Here is a 17656-nt window from a genome sequence, read left to right as displayed (position 1 = left end):
TATTCTTGATGATCCATCAACAAAAATTAAATTTTAATTAATTATTTTAATGATCAACTATCTTTTTAATTTTGTATTTTAGAGTTTTTGAAAATCTCTCTCACACTCATTCACCACATTACTAGTGTCGTATGCTCCTTCCTTTTTTTCTTTTTTTTTTGTCCTCATGATCAAAATTTATTTTTTTATTAATCAATGGTAATTGAAAGAATTGGCTTAGTTATCAACTATCTTTCTAATTTTGCTTACTCATTTTTCCTTTAAAATTTCTTATTCTTGATAAGCAACTTGCTTGTGTACTACCCTCATTCTTTTTTTGTCTTCATATGAGTAGCAAAGATTCATTTCAATGAGACATAAATGATAGCGTCTCAATTGACATCCTATCAGAAGTTGAAGCTTTGATTAAATTGATAGAGCATCACCCTTAGAAGGACATTAAGATAATTTTTAAAATGAATTCTTAAGTTATTCTGATTAATTTCTTATCAATCATCTAAATTAACAATACTAGCATCTTATGTAAATTTGTCATAGAGCACTACCATGAAACAAGTCCCTCAATCAAATATATGAAAACGTCTAAAGAATATATTAGCAGTATAATTTGATCTTTAAAATAGAAAAGTAGTTCCTATTTTTAACTAATTGAATTTAGAAAAATTGATGGGCTGAGTGGCATACCTTATTATGTATCACTGTAGGTATTGTTGTTAGATCATACATATTGCAAAAATCTACAAAATTAATATATTACTATTTTCTAATGGGCTTCGTTAACTTGGTTACTTCACTTGTCTTAAAATACTTAATGATTTATTGGATATGATTTCCAATATCAATGGACGTCTAAGCCATGTCATGTATCAACTTTATAAAGAAACTAAACTTTAATCTAAATCAAGCATACCGTATCAATTTTTACGGTGAAGTAGTTGCTTAGCATAAATTAAGCTTCTTTTTTTTTTTTTTTGATTTTTGAGTTAACTAGAGATGCTTCTTAGGCACAAGAAGCGATTGGATGTGCTAGCATGACAAAATGCAATTTTTTCAAGATTATATTATGTACAATAATGAATGCTATTTAATATCCAAGATGGTAAGTTATATGTGTGTGCATGTGTATGCACATTTAGAAACTTAAAAAATAAAATAAAATAAAAGATATAAACATAGTGATAGAAAATTCAAAGAATAAAATTTTCTAGGAGCATAAGGTTTAAAATCAACACAAAAAAATTTACTTAGAAAATGAAATAAAAAATAGAAAATATGAAAAAAAACACAAAATAATTCAAAAGGAAATGAAATGCAATGTAAAACAAGTAATACAAATTAAAGGATAAATATTAATATAACAACATGGAACACAGCAAATATATATATATATATATATATATATATATATATATATATATATATATATATATATATATATATATATATAAACTATATAAAAATAGAAATGCATTGTAAAATTAAAAATGCAAAAAAAATAGAACATATTTAGAATAAGGGGTTTTTATAAATTAATTTCTTGAAGTCTTTCATATTTGCATACAACACCCTATCTTTTCATATTTAGACTTGATAATAACGAGCCCAAGATTGATCTCAACTTTAAGCTCCAAACTATTTTCAATCTCTAATTGAGCAAAGTTGATCTTAATCAAACTTAGTTTACTTACATCGTTGCTGTCATGGAAGTGACTCACCAATCAGGCCAATCATTTCCATGAAAGCATCCAAAGCGACTGGATAAAGCCATATCAAGTGCAGGCCCAAGATCTTGACCTGTGCTTATTTCAGATCATCAACTCGATTGGCCATTTGAGTGAAGCTTATACCAAACACCCACAACTAATAATTTTGATCTAAAAGGTTGGCATATAGATTTTCTCCGAATGAATTACCATAATGTGGTCCAACAGTCTAGAAAATCAGATCTAACAAAACTACAGATTTCAACGAATAGACTGAACCATCACATAAAAGAGGTACAAATAAGATTTTTACATAAGACAACAAGCAAATTTAATTAAGAAAGAAGAGTAGAGGAGCATTCGGCTCTTCGATATTATCTCTATTTTTACTGTTCTCAAATTTTGATTAATTTAAATATTAAAATATTTTTTATTGAAATACTGTTGATGGATGTAATTATTTTTTTAAAAAAAATTATCTAATATCATAAATTTTGAATAAAATTTAGCTCCAACCACGCCAACATCTTTCCCAATCGTGTGTCAACAATTGTCATGCAAACAAAAAGTTATTGCTATGGATCATATGCTTTCCAATTCAACGCCGACCAGGGGATTTAAATATTGCAAGCACAATCGCCCATGCCTTGCATGATATTTATGATGCTATGGGCCACATGGTATACATAGGACAACACACCTTTTGTACAGTCAGGGTCGGTCCTGATATTTTTTAGATCTAAGATTAAATAAAAAATTAAAATTTTTTCTATTAAAAATTAAGATACTTTAAATATTAATTATCATTGAAAAATTAATCTACGTGTACTAATTTTCTATAGATATATTCGTTAAGCAGTGTATAAAATCCATCATTAATCTATTTAATTATTTTTTTTATTATAATATTATAGAAAGTCATCTTTGCATCCTATTGGAACATCAATACAAGGTCTAGGTCTGGAGCCTGAGGCGGTCGCCCAGTTTGATCTGTCCCAGAGCCGGCCCTATATACAGTGCATGGCCAATCAATCACGGGACATTACTTAACACATACACGGTCATAATTGCATGGTCGGACATCTCAAGTTCTGAGTAGGGCCCAATTCTCCACCTGACGACTGAGTATAGGCAGGATTTGAATCCAAGTAATCAGATATCATATCTCAATGATTTAACCAATTGCACTAATTGTCGCCCACTAAAAAAAAAAAAAAATTGAACCGTAAAATGATGTCCAACAAAAATACTCAGAGCCCGGCATGTGCTCCACTCGACGGCTCAAGTCTCTTGGATGCGAGTCCGTGACAAGTGGTATCTTTGGCGACCTCTGGCGTTCATCGCAATCCTTTTTAGTCTCATGGGCTTCTCAATGGGAGATATCGATCATGACCCTCCCCTCTTTGAGTACAAGTCAATCATGATTCATGATGAGGGCGTAACCAGATAACAATATGCCATGTATTACATCGCTCACCAATCATCTCATTAGCATCATTTACACGCGCGCACCCGCGCGCCCCGCCGGCACCACCCCCCCTCCCCCTCCAAAAAAAAAAAAAAAAAAATCACCTCATCCGCATCAGGTGCTCCAGCGGCTCACATGCACAGAGACGTTTATTTTTGTATCGTTGATTTCTCAACTATAAGAATGATAAAATCAATCTAATCTGATACGTATGTATTCTATTTAAATACGATTAAATCTAAAAAATAAAATTTTATCAAAATTTAAATTTAAATAAAATTTAAAAATTATAATATAAATATAAATAGAATATGAATAATACTGTTTTCTATCCAAATTTAAATCCGAATTCGAAGTCGATCCGATCCTATAGATATGAATAATATTCGAATCCATATCCGAATATATATATATTTATAATTTTATTTTAATTGATAATATACATAAAATTATTTAATTATTTATATATTTTATACTGAATTATAATTTTATTTTTATATTTAATTTTTATAAATTTAAATTTATAAATTATGTTTTATGCTGAGTTGATAAATTTATTTTGATTGATAATATGTATAGAATTATTTTGATTATTAATTTTTTTAAATATAAAATAAATATGAAATGGATATGGATTGGATATGAAAAAATAGATTATTTATGTATAATTTTAAATTTATTGGATATAAAAAAATATATTTTTTTCTTATCAAATCAAATATTAGATAAAATTTAAATATAAATTATTTTAAAAATAAATAATATAATATTCGACCCATCGAAAGATTTTTGAGAAATCGAGATCAATAGGTTGCGTCTTGTGGTGGAGACGATGAAATACTTTTGACTTTTTTCCTACTTATTGCCGTCCCTGCTCAGCTGTTGGATGTGTAGATTAGCCAGCGGTTCCATCGTTGACACTTGAACCGGACGGGATCCAAATCCGGCAAAGTAAAGAGAAAGGAGAAGAAAAAATCTGGGCCTTTGAAGCCGCCCTCTCGATTTTTTCTTTTTCTTTTATAGATTTCCTCGATGGAGAGATTCACGACTCCAATACCCAGACCATCTCTTGTATTGCGCTCTCGTACTCCCTTCTTCCTTTCCCGGCCTCCGAGGGTTTACCCCGTCGCTCGCCCCCAAAACTTCAGCTTTCACCTCAAGGAACGACGACGCTCTCGCATCTCGATGTCGCTCTCCGGCTCTTCTCCGGCAGCGATTGGTCAGCATCTACTCAATTCGATTCCATGTGTTCGAATCGCTGTTTCATATGAACGGATTTTTGTTCGTGTTCTCGTTTGATCCGCTTATAGTCCGATTTTGTTGTTTCTTGTGCATTCGGTTGGGTTTTTGGATTCAAACGGAGGGGGAGTAGGCTAGATTTAGATATGGGATTTTGGTTTCTTGTTGCTGTAGATTAAATATGGAATTTTTGCTTTGAATGATCGAGGCCCCGGATTCCGCTGCGCCAAATTTCTTTTTGTTCGACTAGGATTACTGTATTTGATAACTGTTCTTGCAGTGTGGTTCTTTGTTTTTGTTAGTATACTGTGTATCTTGAGGATTCGGCAGTAGATTAAATTTGGAATTAGATGGAAGTGAAAATACGTTAAGGTTCGATAAAGATGAAAAATTGGTTTCTCTGAGCGATGTTGCTGTTTCCAGCTTACCATAATTCCTCTTGCCGAAGGAAATCACAGCATGTGGTTTAATTAGATTAATAGTTCTTGCTGCGTGGATTTCGTTTTTTTCTTTAGCGCATTGGATGTCTTGAGAAATATTCATGGTTATTTTTTTTTTAAAAAAAAGAAAAATTCCCTCTGGTGGAAAGCTCAATGTGTTTTGGATTGATTCAGGGGTGGGAATAGGCTAGATTTGATAAAGATGGAATTTTAGTTTGACATATGGCATTATTGTTTAAATTGTAATGCCATCTTTAATAGGTACAGAACTCTGTTTCCAGTGCACCAATTTTCTTCAGATTTTGTCCTGGTAGGGGATTTGATTGTTTAGTTGTCTGAATGGATGTTATTCATCTACTGGATTGAAATGGAGGTGGGATTGGCTAGATTTGATAAAGGTGGATTTTGATTTGTCTGATTGATGCCGCTAGTTGACAGGTCATGCCATTTCAAGTTCTTTCCAGGATCTAAGAGAGATCATAGAGCACTTTCTTTAATTTGGTCTGTAACAAATTTATGCAGTGGGGTCTGAGCATTTGCATGGAAGTTATATTTGAGACTGTTCATGTCTATTATTCAATATGCTGGTAAACATGATTGCTTTGGGACTTAATAATGAATTTGAATGGGAAATTTCTTTACAGGGTGGCACTCTGAGACTGGTTTGTGTAGGACATGTCTCCCTACTCACTTAGGTCTTACTCGATGGGTAGTAATGTCAAAATACGGCTGCTGCTTGTTCTTTGAAGCTGCTGAGTGGTTTTCAGACATCAAAAAAGCAAATTAGGTTGGAAACCTTGTGTTGTAAAACTAAGAGGCTTATCAGGTGAATTATCTCTTGGATACCTATGACAAAGTTTATGTGCATCTTAAACTAGTAACTTATCTTTTAGTCTATTTCCTGAATGATGGGAAAATCAGCTCTTCCACCTCAGATTTGTTCTGATTTAGCTTATTACATCAGGGTTTGCTGGTGTTACTAGTTTGTATGACATACTTGTTGTAGTCCTAGATGGCTTCAACTCATAGAGCTTAATTTGCTAAAAGACTAATAAGCTTTTGTTTCCTTTCAAACATCTAATACTTAATGATGCAACCTGAGGCTCCTAATGCATGAAATTGGTTACCAGAGAACAAATTGGTTGAAATTCATGTGTTACATACTAAAAAATTAAGCAAAACAAATTGCGTCAAACAAAAGTAGTGGAAAAATCATCTGATAACAGAAAAAATGCAAATGATGGCGGTTTAGCATGAAAACCTCAGTTACTAGAAAAACAAGCCACAAGCATCATCTGATCCATCACCGTGCAGTTTGAGAATTGGTGGATAGGATTATAGGAATACAAATATTATTGGTGCAATGTAACAGAGATTTATGGATGGCTGGCTTAAAGTTATTGATGGCTGATTCTAGGCTGATGTCCAGCAGATCCAAATAAAACAAATCTATATAAATGAGTTATGTTAGGGGTGAGCAATAGAGTCTAGGATTTGGTGAATATATACAAACATATAAGGGTAGGAAGGAAAGTTTAAAAGATTAGACAGAAGAGGGAAAGTAAGTGAGAAGAGTTGCTGGAAGAGATAGACATGAAAGCATAATACAAGAAAGGGTGAGGATGATAGAGAAGTCATGGAGGGTTTATGATTCTGACCAAGGTTTTAAATATCCGCGGGGCAGTAGGGCACCTTGCCATCTGGAGTCTCAGGACAAGACGAGTTGGGAAATGGACTGGAGGAATGTCAATCATCCTAATTCCTAAGTGTCAGGATGCAGGTGTCCTGTTCAATGGAAAAACCAGGATGGCACCCTCCCATGGTATTTAAAACTTTGTGTTTGGCAGACCACAAAAATATTAGAAAAAAGAAGTGTAGAGAAAAGAGGAGAGAAGCCAATCTTGGATAGCAAATGTTGGTTTTTTTGTTTCCTTTCCAAGAAATGGTTTATTTCTAATTTCTATTCTATTTGTTTAGAGAGGCATTTACTTTGGTGAAGGATTTGAGTCTTTCCGGAATGGAATGGTACTTTTAATAATTCAGGATCTTGGACACGTATAGGACACTTGTTCTCTCTTGAACTAGGATGTCTTGACCATCATGACCATTCCGGTTGCAAGGCAACACTCGGATGCACCTGGATGGTTGTGAAGACTGGGTTGCTCTTTTTTTTTTTGTTAATACCTGTTTCCTTTCATCCTAATCATATTGTCCCATCTCGGTTCCATACTATCCCTAGAGCAAACTGAAGCAGGTCTAGGTACTGAGATTTAAACACTTCGTTTCAGTAGCAAATCAACCCAAAATTTTCCAATGTATTGACCCATTTGCAGTTTTCTCTTGCCTACTTAAAAACATTGGTAGCCTCTGAATCTTTTCTCTACTCTCTATGTTATTAACTTATCACTTAGCTGCTCTGGATGTGTGTATACTGTCACTTTTCTACGATATACTGTCACTTTTCTACGATATGAAGGTCTTGCAACTCACTTTTGAAGTGAAGCATGATCTACATCTGATTTCACTCTTCTTTTATTGAGGATTCTAGCTGCTGAGATGCGACGAAACTTCTAATAGAGTTACCATATCATAAGATTAAGCTAGAAAGTGAGACAGTGATTTTTGGTTAAACCTTAGGCAAATATATTCCAGATTATCCCTCTATCTTCCATCTTTATTCTTGTCTCAGAGTCCCTGCTTGTTAGATTGGTGGTGGAAGTAATCTAATAAATCCAGACTGGCACAAAATTGTTTGGTTTTTTGCTAATTAGCAAAACACTTTGAATATGGAATTAAATTTAGTGTCTATGTCATGAATTAAGCACTTGATTTTAATGAAGTTTATTTTCTGGGTGCTGAAATTATTGATTTTGAATTAATGATTGGGAATTTTAGTATCTGATCGCATTACTGGATATAATCGAGATTTTCTTGTATTAGAATTGTTGCATGCTATGGAATTTCAAAACTTTATTATACATGTTCAACAATATAAACTGTCAGAGATGGCTGATTTGAAGGATTATGAAAGTCCATTTGTGCTTTGATGAATGCAGGGACATCTCATGATGTGGGGGTGAAGGGATCATCATCTAGTGTTGTTGGGGAGAAAGATTTATTGATTGTAGGGCCAGGTGTACTTGGTCGTATGGTAGCTGAAAAGTGGCGACAGGTTCATTCAAATCCTCGTAAAGATACTTGAACTAGTTATCTATCTGATATATTATCTTTTATGAGATATATTGTTCGTGTTTCTTTCTCCCTCCCCTTAAAAATTCCTACCTCAAGGCACAAAGGCTCTGAGAAAAGCCAACTGTGCAAAGGGAATTTTATACCATACGAATTTTAAAAAAATAAATTAATTTATGTAGAAGATAATATCTAGTGAGAGAATCTTTGTTAGAAACACTAGGAAGAGTGAGGGGAAGAGAGAGGGATAGGTAGAGATAAAAATGATTGTATATATTTCATGTTACAAGAGACTCTATATATAGAGCAATAAAGGTTTAGGTATAATGAACCTATTGATTTCTTAATGATATATTTCCTAAGCAGGATTTGATATATTTTTTGTTTAAGATTTATATAGATTTGATATATTTTCTGTTTAGGATTATACATGGAATATTCACAATGATTTATATGTTAACGTAATATGCTATCTAATTTAACACTCCCTCTCAAGCTGGAGCATAAATATTATAGAGCCCCAGCTTGTTACAAATATAATTTATCCTCAGTCTCCTCAATGACTTAGTAAATATATCAGTTAGTTGATCGTTAGAGCTTATAAAAGTTGTAGAAATAATATCAAATTGTAGCTTTTCTCGAACAAAATGACAATCTATCTCAATGTGCTTTGTACGCTCATGAAACACAGGGTTCGAGGCAATATGTAGAGCAGCCTGGTTATCATAGAACAACTTCATAAGCTCAGACTGAATAACCCCAAGCTCCCCTAAAAGAGACTTTTACCATACCAGATCATATATTGTTAAAGCCATAGCACGATATTTTGCCTCAGCATTGGAACAAGCAACAACTCCCTGCTTCTTGCTCTTCCATGAGATTAGATTACCACCAAAAAAGACACAATATCCAGAGGTAGATCGTCTATCTAAGAGAGATCCTATCCAATCTGTATTTGTATAGCCAACTACCTGGCTATGACCATGATCCTGGTAAAATAACCCTTTGTCTGGTGCACTTTTTAGATATCTAAGAATGCGAACAACAGCGTCTGAATGATTAATAGTTGGAGAGTTAAGAAACTGGCTGACGACACTAACAGCAAAAGATATATTTGGCCTGGTGACTGTAAGATAATTCAGTTTTCCGACTAATCTTCGATATCTTCCAGGATTTGACAAAGGCTCCTCTTGATCAGGAACGAGTCGTACATTAGGATTTATGGGAGTATCAACAGGATGAGATCCTAACATACCTATCTCCGTCAATATGTTAAGGACATACTTCCTCTGATTTATAACTATATCTTGACGAGACCAAGCAATCTAAATACCAAAAAAGCATCGTAACTCTCCCAGATCTTTGGTCTGAAATTGCTGATGTAAATAACCCTTCAGAGTAGTAATGCCATTACTATCATTATCAGTAATAATAATGTCATCTATATAGACAATCAAAAGAATGTACTTGTCTGACTCCAAATGTCTATAGAAAATCGAATGATCAAAACTATTTCTTGAAAAGTCGAACTAAAGAATAACAGAGCTAAACTTTCCAAACTAGGCTCGGGGGAGACTGCTTCAGGCCATATAATAACTTCTTCAACCGGCATACATACTCCTCCTGAGCAATATACTCAAGAGGTTGCTCCATATAAATCTCCTCGTGAAGATTACAATGCAAAAACACACGGACATTAGATACACTAGACACCATCTTTTGGAGATTTTGAAAATGAGGATGACCTAACCGGTTGTGAATTTGAAGAGGCGTAGCAGCAACTGCACACACTGGTGGTTCAGACAGCCAATACAAATCATGAAACTCAAAATCGGAACCAATCGTTCCCGCTATCTTCTAGTCTTGCACCACCACAGAATCAGAAAAAAAGATAATTGAGCAATGCAATTATTTAGTTAATTGGCTAATGGATATTAAATTAATAAAAAATTAAAAATATATAGAATAGAAGACAAAGGCAAATTAGGATGAAGGAAAACAGTTCTCCTACCCCGAACTGAAGTAGTGGACCCATTAGTCAAAGTAACATGTGGTAAAATTTGTGACTCAATGATATGGACAAAACTATATTTGTGCGTAGATATGTGATTAGAAGCACCATAATCAAAAATTCAAGGAATAAGATTACCTGATGAGTGGCTAAGATAGACAATCGGATTACCATGTTGTGCTAGAGCAGTGATGGATGAAGAAGCTTGCTGTGATGCCTGAAACTGAAGAAACCGTGTATACTCCTCTTCATAGATCGTAACATTGTCAGAAGTCGGGGCAGATACTGTTGAGTTGTCCTCTGCTGACTGAGTTTGCACATTATGTGCAGTCCGCTGTGAAAATCTATGAAGAGTATAACAAGTGTCCCGAGTGTGTCCATGACAATTACAATGGGTGTACCAGGAACGACCACCACCACGACCACCTCTACCACCACGGCCTCGACGAACATCTTGTCCACCTCTAAAATTTGAATCTCCTGAGGACAGAGTGGACAAGGCAGAGTAATCGAAGGATAAAGCTGCATTAGAATGGTTTATCCTTGTGGATATCTGGAGTAAATGCGAGTAAACATCTGCAGGAGAGGATATAGGATCTGAACTAAGGATTTGGGTGCGAACACCCTCTAACTCCGGATGAATCCCATGGAGACATAAGACAGTAATCAGACAATCCCACTAAACCTGTTGGACTCGAATATTAGGAAAAAAAGGTAATAGCTTATGTAGCTCAGTGACAAGTGACTGATGGCGCTCCAGATAAGACTGCATATCAGAATCTCTCTATTGGAGATGAAAAAGAGAACCAATCACATCATATAAGTGTGTCAAATTGTTGGAGTATAATTCTCAAGCACGGACCTAGGTACCATAATATGTACGGATCGATCTGAAGATAGAAAGTAGGTCAAAGTCAATGGTCTATCAAATTAAATTAAGAATCTGAGCATCGACTCTTTCGCACTGGTCTTGACTAACAACAGGGATCTGATCAATAGAGGATGTAAGATGTTAGAAATGCCCTGATCTTTGCACCATAACTTCACAGATGCAGCCCACGATGAGTAATTTTTACCATTCAACTTGTCAGCAGTGATCATAATGGATTTGGTGAGGATGGGTGTATTCACCCTAAAGGTAGGTGTGGTGGATGTGGTGGTAACGTTCGAAGTAGAAGCCATTGGATAAAGAAGAGAAATCCAATCAAGGACAGTAGAAAAATTTGGATAAGAAGAACAGCGAGGAGGACTGCTGGAGTGGACAGAGAAGATAAAGAGGGCTGACCGGACAGAGACTGGACGATAGTGAGGACTATTGCAGCGGACAGAGAAGACAAAGGAACCGATCAGACAGAGATTGGACGATGATGAGGACTGCTACAAGACAAAAGATGATGGCTAGGGTTTCTCCTTCTCCTTTGGCTTTGATATCATGTATAAGATAGGATCTAGAGAGAGAACCTTTGTTAGAACCACTGGGAAGAGGGAAGAGAGAGAGAGAAAGATAGGTAAAAGGTAAAAATGATTGTATATATTTCATGTTACAAGAAGCTCTATATATAAAGCAATAAAGGTCTAGGTACAATGAACTTATTAATCTTCTAATGATATATTTCCTAAACAGGATTTGATATATTTCCTGTTTAGGATTATACAAATTTGATATATTTCCTGTTTAGGATTATACAGAAAATATTCACAATGATTTATATGTTAACATAATATGTTATCTAATTTAACAATTTGTAAAAATGAAAACACGAGCAATTATAGCTTAATCATAACTCTTAAGCTAATTACATGTTTAGTTAACTAATCTGTTAGGTTTTTGCCTTGTGAATCCAGAGATTGTCATTAGCACACAGCTTTCTTTGTATCTTTGAGAGGCATGTAGCATAAAGCTGAGGATTTATTGTATCTTTTCTAAAAATGTACAGTAAGACTGTCATGATTTGTAGTTTCTTGAAAATGAAATATGTCACCCCTAAGTGGTGTATGTGGTCAAGTCGAACTTTTATGGGAGTAAGAAACTTTGCATGCAAGACCTTGAACAGCATAGAAACATCTGGGATGTAATTTTGTATACTTCATAGATCTTAAATACAATTATTCTTACCCTTACTGCCATCCTATTTTGTTCTCACCTTGTGAAGTCAAGTATTGAGTATCAACTCTCCCAAGCACAAATATGATGCTTCATTATCTAACAATATTTGAATTAGCTAACAGGAAGAAGAAACTCAGATGGATAATGTTTGATTATCAATAACTATATTTAAAACTCTACTAAGCTTGAAAACACCAGGTGTTGAGCATTGGATGTTGATTACATGATATTAAAGTTCATTCTTAAAATTAAATAATGCTTATGTTTTTTTTCCTTTATCCTTTTTTCTTAAAAATGAAACAGAGTACCAGATTGGCCTAGAGATGACATTTGTTTTTCTGTTATTTTATACTAGATTATAATAGTGACAGGATACACCCTTTCAAGCATGACAAGTGATTCATGCCCTCTATAAAACATTCTCCATTGCATTTTTATTTTGAACATCTCAACTTACCGTTTTTCTTTTATTGTTGAGAAGGCAAAAGTTTCATTACATCTATTTATCAAAGTGATTTTTTACATAAAATAGATCAATGAGTTAATAAGTGTTAAAATTATATTACAAATTCTTTTGAAGTGATAAAATATTCTTCCTATAATTTGTTGACAGGAAAATCCAGGTTGCCAAATTTTTGGACAGACAATGACTACAGATCACCATGATGAATTGGTAGAAGTTGGGATTGTTCCTTCTCTGGCAGGAACTAAAGCTGCTCATCAATTCCCATATGTTATATTCTGTGCTCCTGCATCTCAAACTGCAGATTATCCGGGTGATGTCAGGTAAAGATGGTGTACTACTAGTTTAGGAGATGATTATGCTGCTGCATAACATATATCTAGCAGTGAAGGAATAGTTTCATATCATGTTCTTCTGTTATAAAGTTTGACTAGTGTAGGTTAGGATATGATTTTGCAGTTCTGTAACATATTTAACAGTAAAAGAGTAGCTTCGCATCATGTTTCCAACAGTTCTGCTATAAATCTTTTTGCATATCTTTTTGTGTTGGGCCATGAGCTTGACTTGATATATTGTGCCTCCTGTCCCTCATAAGCTTTTCCTTGCAACTGTTTTTATATGATGCATTTTTCCTAGATATATGAAGGCAGAATGATATATGCTCTTGGAACTTTACTAGCTAATTAGCAGCCAGTTATTTTGATGTCAAACCTTCGTCGAGATGTCTTTACAAAAGGTCCATAACAAAGGTCTCAGTTCACTGGTCTGATGGTCGGCTTTCAAAGCCTACATGCAAACATCCGAGCATGAACCTGCCTAAGCGAACGAGGAACCTGAGGAGCATCTGTTGGACTTCGAGTTATCTGGATCTTTTGAGATAGCCCAAAGTAATTGCTCTTGATACATAAACCATGAACATTGATGTGACACTCAAACATGTCTTAAGAAGGAATTTTTTAGATTTTGAAAGGATCTAACACTTAGACACACGTCCACACCTAACACATGAACCCATGTCCATTTAATATAGGTTGGAGTTAATCCTTATGTCCTTATGGCCAGAATTAAGGAAGAATGCGGGCCATGCATAGGCTTGTAGGCAATGTTAGTAGAGATCATTAGGTTGACCTGGCATATAGGTATGTAGAAGAATGAACACCCATTGCTCATTTGGTGGTTCTATTTCTTAAGTTTGGAAGGGTGCAGCCATGATGCCTCCTTTGTTTTCCTAGCACTTTGCATGCCAACCAATGAGGTACTACTTGCTTCAACATTTAGTTACCCATATAACAAGTTCCGCTTAACCAAAAAGAAGCAAGGTGGCAGACATGTTGGCTAAGGATGATGTCTTACCTACTTGACTGGAAAAGGAAATGCTTATGGATTTTCAAAATGTTAGACTTGGGTAACTGTAAATGTCGCTAAATTGTTAGAGTAGGGTAATTCTAGATGTTAAAGAGACATAGTAGTCGGTGGAGAACTAATGAACATGTTATGGTGCCTTCATAAGATTCACATTTACCGATGGATAAGACACACCAATCTTATTGTACAGGCAACTTTTTTTTTTTTCTTTTTAACCCATTTTATATCTACTATATGTCTATGGTATGTCTATGCACCTCATTCCTATATTTAATAGAAATGCGGATCTTGGATGTAGATGACATGTTTGGTTTTTAAGCAATATGCAGATTGGCAGCATCAAACTGGAGCGGTGAAGGTTCTTTCCTGTTCACATCAAGTACTGCTGCATATGAGTGCAGTGATAATGGTTTGTGCAATGAGGTGTTACATCTCATATAAACACATTGCCCTATGGTAACATATTTGTTTTGCTTTCATTGTAATACAAATGACATTTCTTTAATAATTTGATGCTTCAATCTTTTCTCCCATGGTGTTGGCTAAACTGCAATAATTGAGAGAACTCATGATAGCAAACTTAATTGATAGTAATTAATTTTTTCAATATGGGTTGGTCAAGTGCTACTAGATCTAGGTTGGTCCTTTTCTTTTGTTCTCTCTCTCTCTCTCTCTCTTTTGGTGGGGGGTGTGGTCAGATTGCAAGTTGAGGTTCTTTGAAGCTGGAGCAGAATGGTGCGTTAGGATGTAAATTGATTTCTATGAAAGTAGGGCTCTATAAGTTTTTGAGATCTAATAAAACATTTTCTTTTAGTATTTTAAAAACTCTGATCCAACCTTCGTGTTTGGTTAATGGAATTTCTTTCTATTTTTTGACAAATACATGTATCTCCTTCAAAGATGGAGATCTTTTCTTAAGTGATGATGAATAGTTCATAATCAAGCATTTAAAACTTTCATATCCATGTATGACCTTGAATTATATGCCTTTTGCAGTTTTCTCACATTCATTTGTGACAAATTTCTTATTCTTTCTTATACACTTCCATGTAGGATAGTCCAGTTGTGCCGATTGGTGCAAGTCCTCGGATGGATGTGCTTCTAAAAGCAGAAAATGCAGCTCTGGATGCTGGGGGATGCGTTCTAAGGCTAGCAGGGCTTTATATATCCTTTCCTAGTATTATTAGCTAAGGTTCGCCATATTGGTGCATACCACTCCAGTACCATATTGGTATGAAACCAATATTTGTTATGGGAGGTGTACCAAGTGTCGGTGCAATGAACTGATCTATACCAATAGTGTACCAATATAGTACTTGTAGGGATATTGAAACTGGTATTACGAACCTTGTTATTGGCTATATTATGAAGCAGGCATGAAGGCATGCACACATGCAAGCAATCAAGAAAGCTGGCACCATTTTCTTATTATTTTCTTAACCAATAATACAAAGTAGATAGAGGTGCCCATGTTTATTGGTTGGAGAAAGGATCTGTTGATGCTCGTCCAGATCATATACTAAATCTTATTCATTATGAGGTTACAACCTTCTTTCTTCACTAGCTTTGTCAAGCAATGTTTTTTCGATAATTACGATGTAGTATCTGAAATGGTGCTGGTTATTCTAATGTTTATGTTGTTTTGTTTGTTTTATGATATTTCCATTGATCATATACTAAATCTTACTTACCATGAGGTCACAACCTTCTTTGTTCAGTAGTTCTATAAATCATAGTATCGTTCTGATGAGTATGATATGGTATCTGAAATAATGTTGGTTATTTCTACTTTTTATTTTTAATTTGGTTATTTCTACTTTTCATTTTTAAGTTGTATGATGCTGCTATAGATTAAATAGGGACACACTGGCACATTTTCCACAAAGTAGAACAAAGGTATATGCATAAAGAAATTTTCTTGCATGGGACTTTTGTGGTTGAAAATTCTTTTCAGATTTTTTCTGTAATTTCCTGTTACATTATGGCAATAAGTTTTAAGCATGTTTATATTTCATATTTCAGGTTTAGGATTATCGGATTGATTTGTGCTTGATAATTTTAAATTCTTTTCTTGATTGTTTTAAACTTTGAAATCAAATCCAATATGCATTTAACCAAGGTCCTTGATCCACATGATAAAGTGTAGGCCTGTAGGGACCTTTGTTTTTCCCTACAATCTGATGAGAAAGACTTGTGCGTATCTAAACCTAAGTTTGAATAAAGTGGTTGTATAGTTGAGAATGAATTATAAAATAAAGAAGGTTTGACAAAACTTTAAAAAATAATGAAAGCAAGAATTCCTTAGACACCCTTCCATCTGCTGGCTATGTGAACCAGCATCTTGTGATGTATACATCAACGTTAAGTTCGATAATTCAATCCACCAGGCTTCAATCCCTCATATCAAAAGTGGCATTTAGAAAAGCTGAATGTGGTATCTTGTTTGTTTCACTTCATGCTGCCTATATTAGCTGCAACCTCCAATTTTTCTCATATTGCTAAGAGATGGGAGACTTAAAAAATTTGGTTGTTTGGGATGAATTAATTAAAGAATAAAGTCACGAAGTTATGACACTTGAGATGTGAGAAGAGGGAAACACTCATGTAGGGGGCCATTCTGCTTCACAGGGACCAATCTAATCAGAGCATGGAAGATCTAATAATAGATTACTATGGAATGGGATGTTTAAATTGCTAGCCATGTTGGATCTTAAGACTTGGAGTTTGCATGCGGTGCTCATTTCTGTTAATGCACAATGAGGCATTTGTCTTTTCTTTCTTTTTCTTCTATTGCATTTATTGTACTTGGTCAATGGCTTTTTTGTATAGATATAGAATGATATGAAAGCACCTTGCTTCTAATTGATCAACCAATTGTAGTTAAATCTTTCTTGTGTGGTCTTTTGAGCACCAAGTTTAATCCATTAAATTTTGATTCTTAAATAGGGGATTATGATCACTATGTAATCAGATGTATGTATAAGAAGAGTCTTAAGATTTATGCTTTGTACTTTGGTGCTTGACAGAGGTACTTCTTGCACTAAACAATTATATGGCCCTATTAGTAATATATAATTCAACACTTGTTAATATATATCTAGAATTAAAGCTTGGGGTGTATTACTGTTCCTTAATCCATTGGCTTTATAACATCTAATGTGAGGATGTTATTTAACAGGATGCTGCTTCCCTCTCAATTGCCATCATGCAGAATAAGTTTTGGGGTAGAATTTTTGTGGGCTGTGACAATCATCCTCTCTCCAGGTTCCATACTTGGATTTGATTTACTCAATCATCTATATTCATAATATAAAACTTCTTGTACTATACCATTATATATGTATATATTCCTTGCCAAATGGATAAGTTTTAGTGATTATCATGGTCGCATATTACCGTTTTGTTCAATATCCAATTGTTTCCTTTGTGCAGGCAAGAAATAATGGATTTTGTGAACCAAAGTGGGAAATTTAACAAAAAGTTCCAGGGTTTTACTGGCAAGTACTTATCTTTTCATTTTATTTCCAATTAAATGATGCAATTCTCTTTCTATAGACCTTCCAATTGAAATGGATATTTCGATTTCCAGGCACTGATGGTCCTTTGGGGAAGAGGATGAATAACTCAAGAACTCGTGCTGAAATTGGATGGGAACCAAAATATGCTAGCTT

The 17656-nt window shown here is 34.5% G+C and overlaps 1 protein-coding gene across 2 annotated transcripts in view; it reads left to right on the top strand.

Moving 5' to 3' along the window:
• The first annotated feature begins 4000 nt into the window (after positions 1-4000).
• The window catches only part of LOC105032125 (uncharacterized), a 13837-nt gene continuing 181 nt past the window's right edge, over positions 4001-17656 (top strand). The window contains exons 1-9 of one of the 2 annotated variants that reach the window (XM_073249986.1): positions 4002-4390; positions 7907-8022; positions 12771-12943; positions 14315-14408; positions 15039-15150; positions 15437-15525; positions 17164-17249; positions 17418-17482; positions 17575-17656. The exon at positions 17575-17656 is cut by the window's right edge and continues 181 nt beyond it. In XM_073249986.1, coding sequence (XP_073106087.1) covers positions 4204-4390; positions 7907-8022; positions 12771-12943; positions 14315-14408; positions 15039-15150; positions 15437-15525; positions 17164-17249; positions 17418-17482; positions 17575-17656 — 1004 coding nt within the window. In that variant the 5' untranslated portion in view covers positions 4002-4203. Of the gene's footprint in view, positions 4391-7906; positions 8023-12770; positions 12944-14314; positions 14409-15038; positions 15151-15436; positions 15526-17163; positions 17250-17417; positions 17483-17574 lie in introns of both variants that reach the window. The other variant, XM_073249992.1, reaches the window with a different exon arrangement.

Source organism: Elaeis guineensis, chromosome 1, assembly GCF_000442705.2.
Source record: "Elaeis guineensis isolate ETL-2024a chromosome 1, EG11, whole genome shotgun sequence".
In the NCBI taxonomy this organism is placed as follows: Eukaryota; Viridiplantae; Streptophyta; class Magnoliopsida; order Arecales; family Arecaceae; genus Elaeis; species Elaeis guineensis.
Note: the sequence above shows the minus strand (reverse complement) of the source record. Positions and strands in the feature narration are given on the sequence as shown.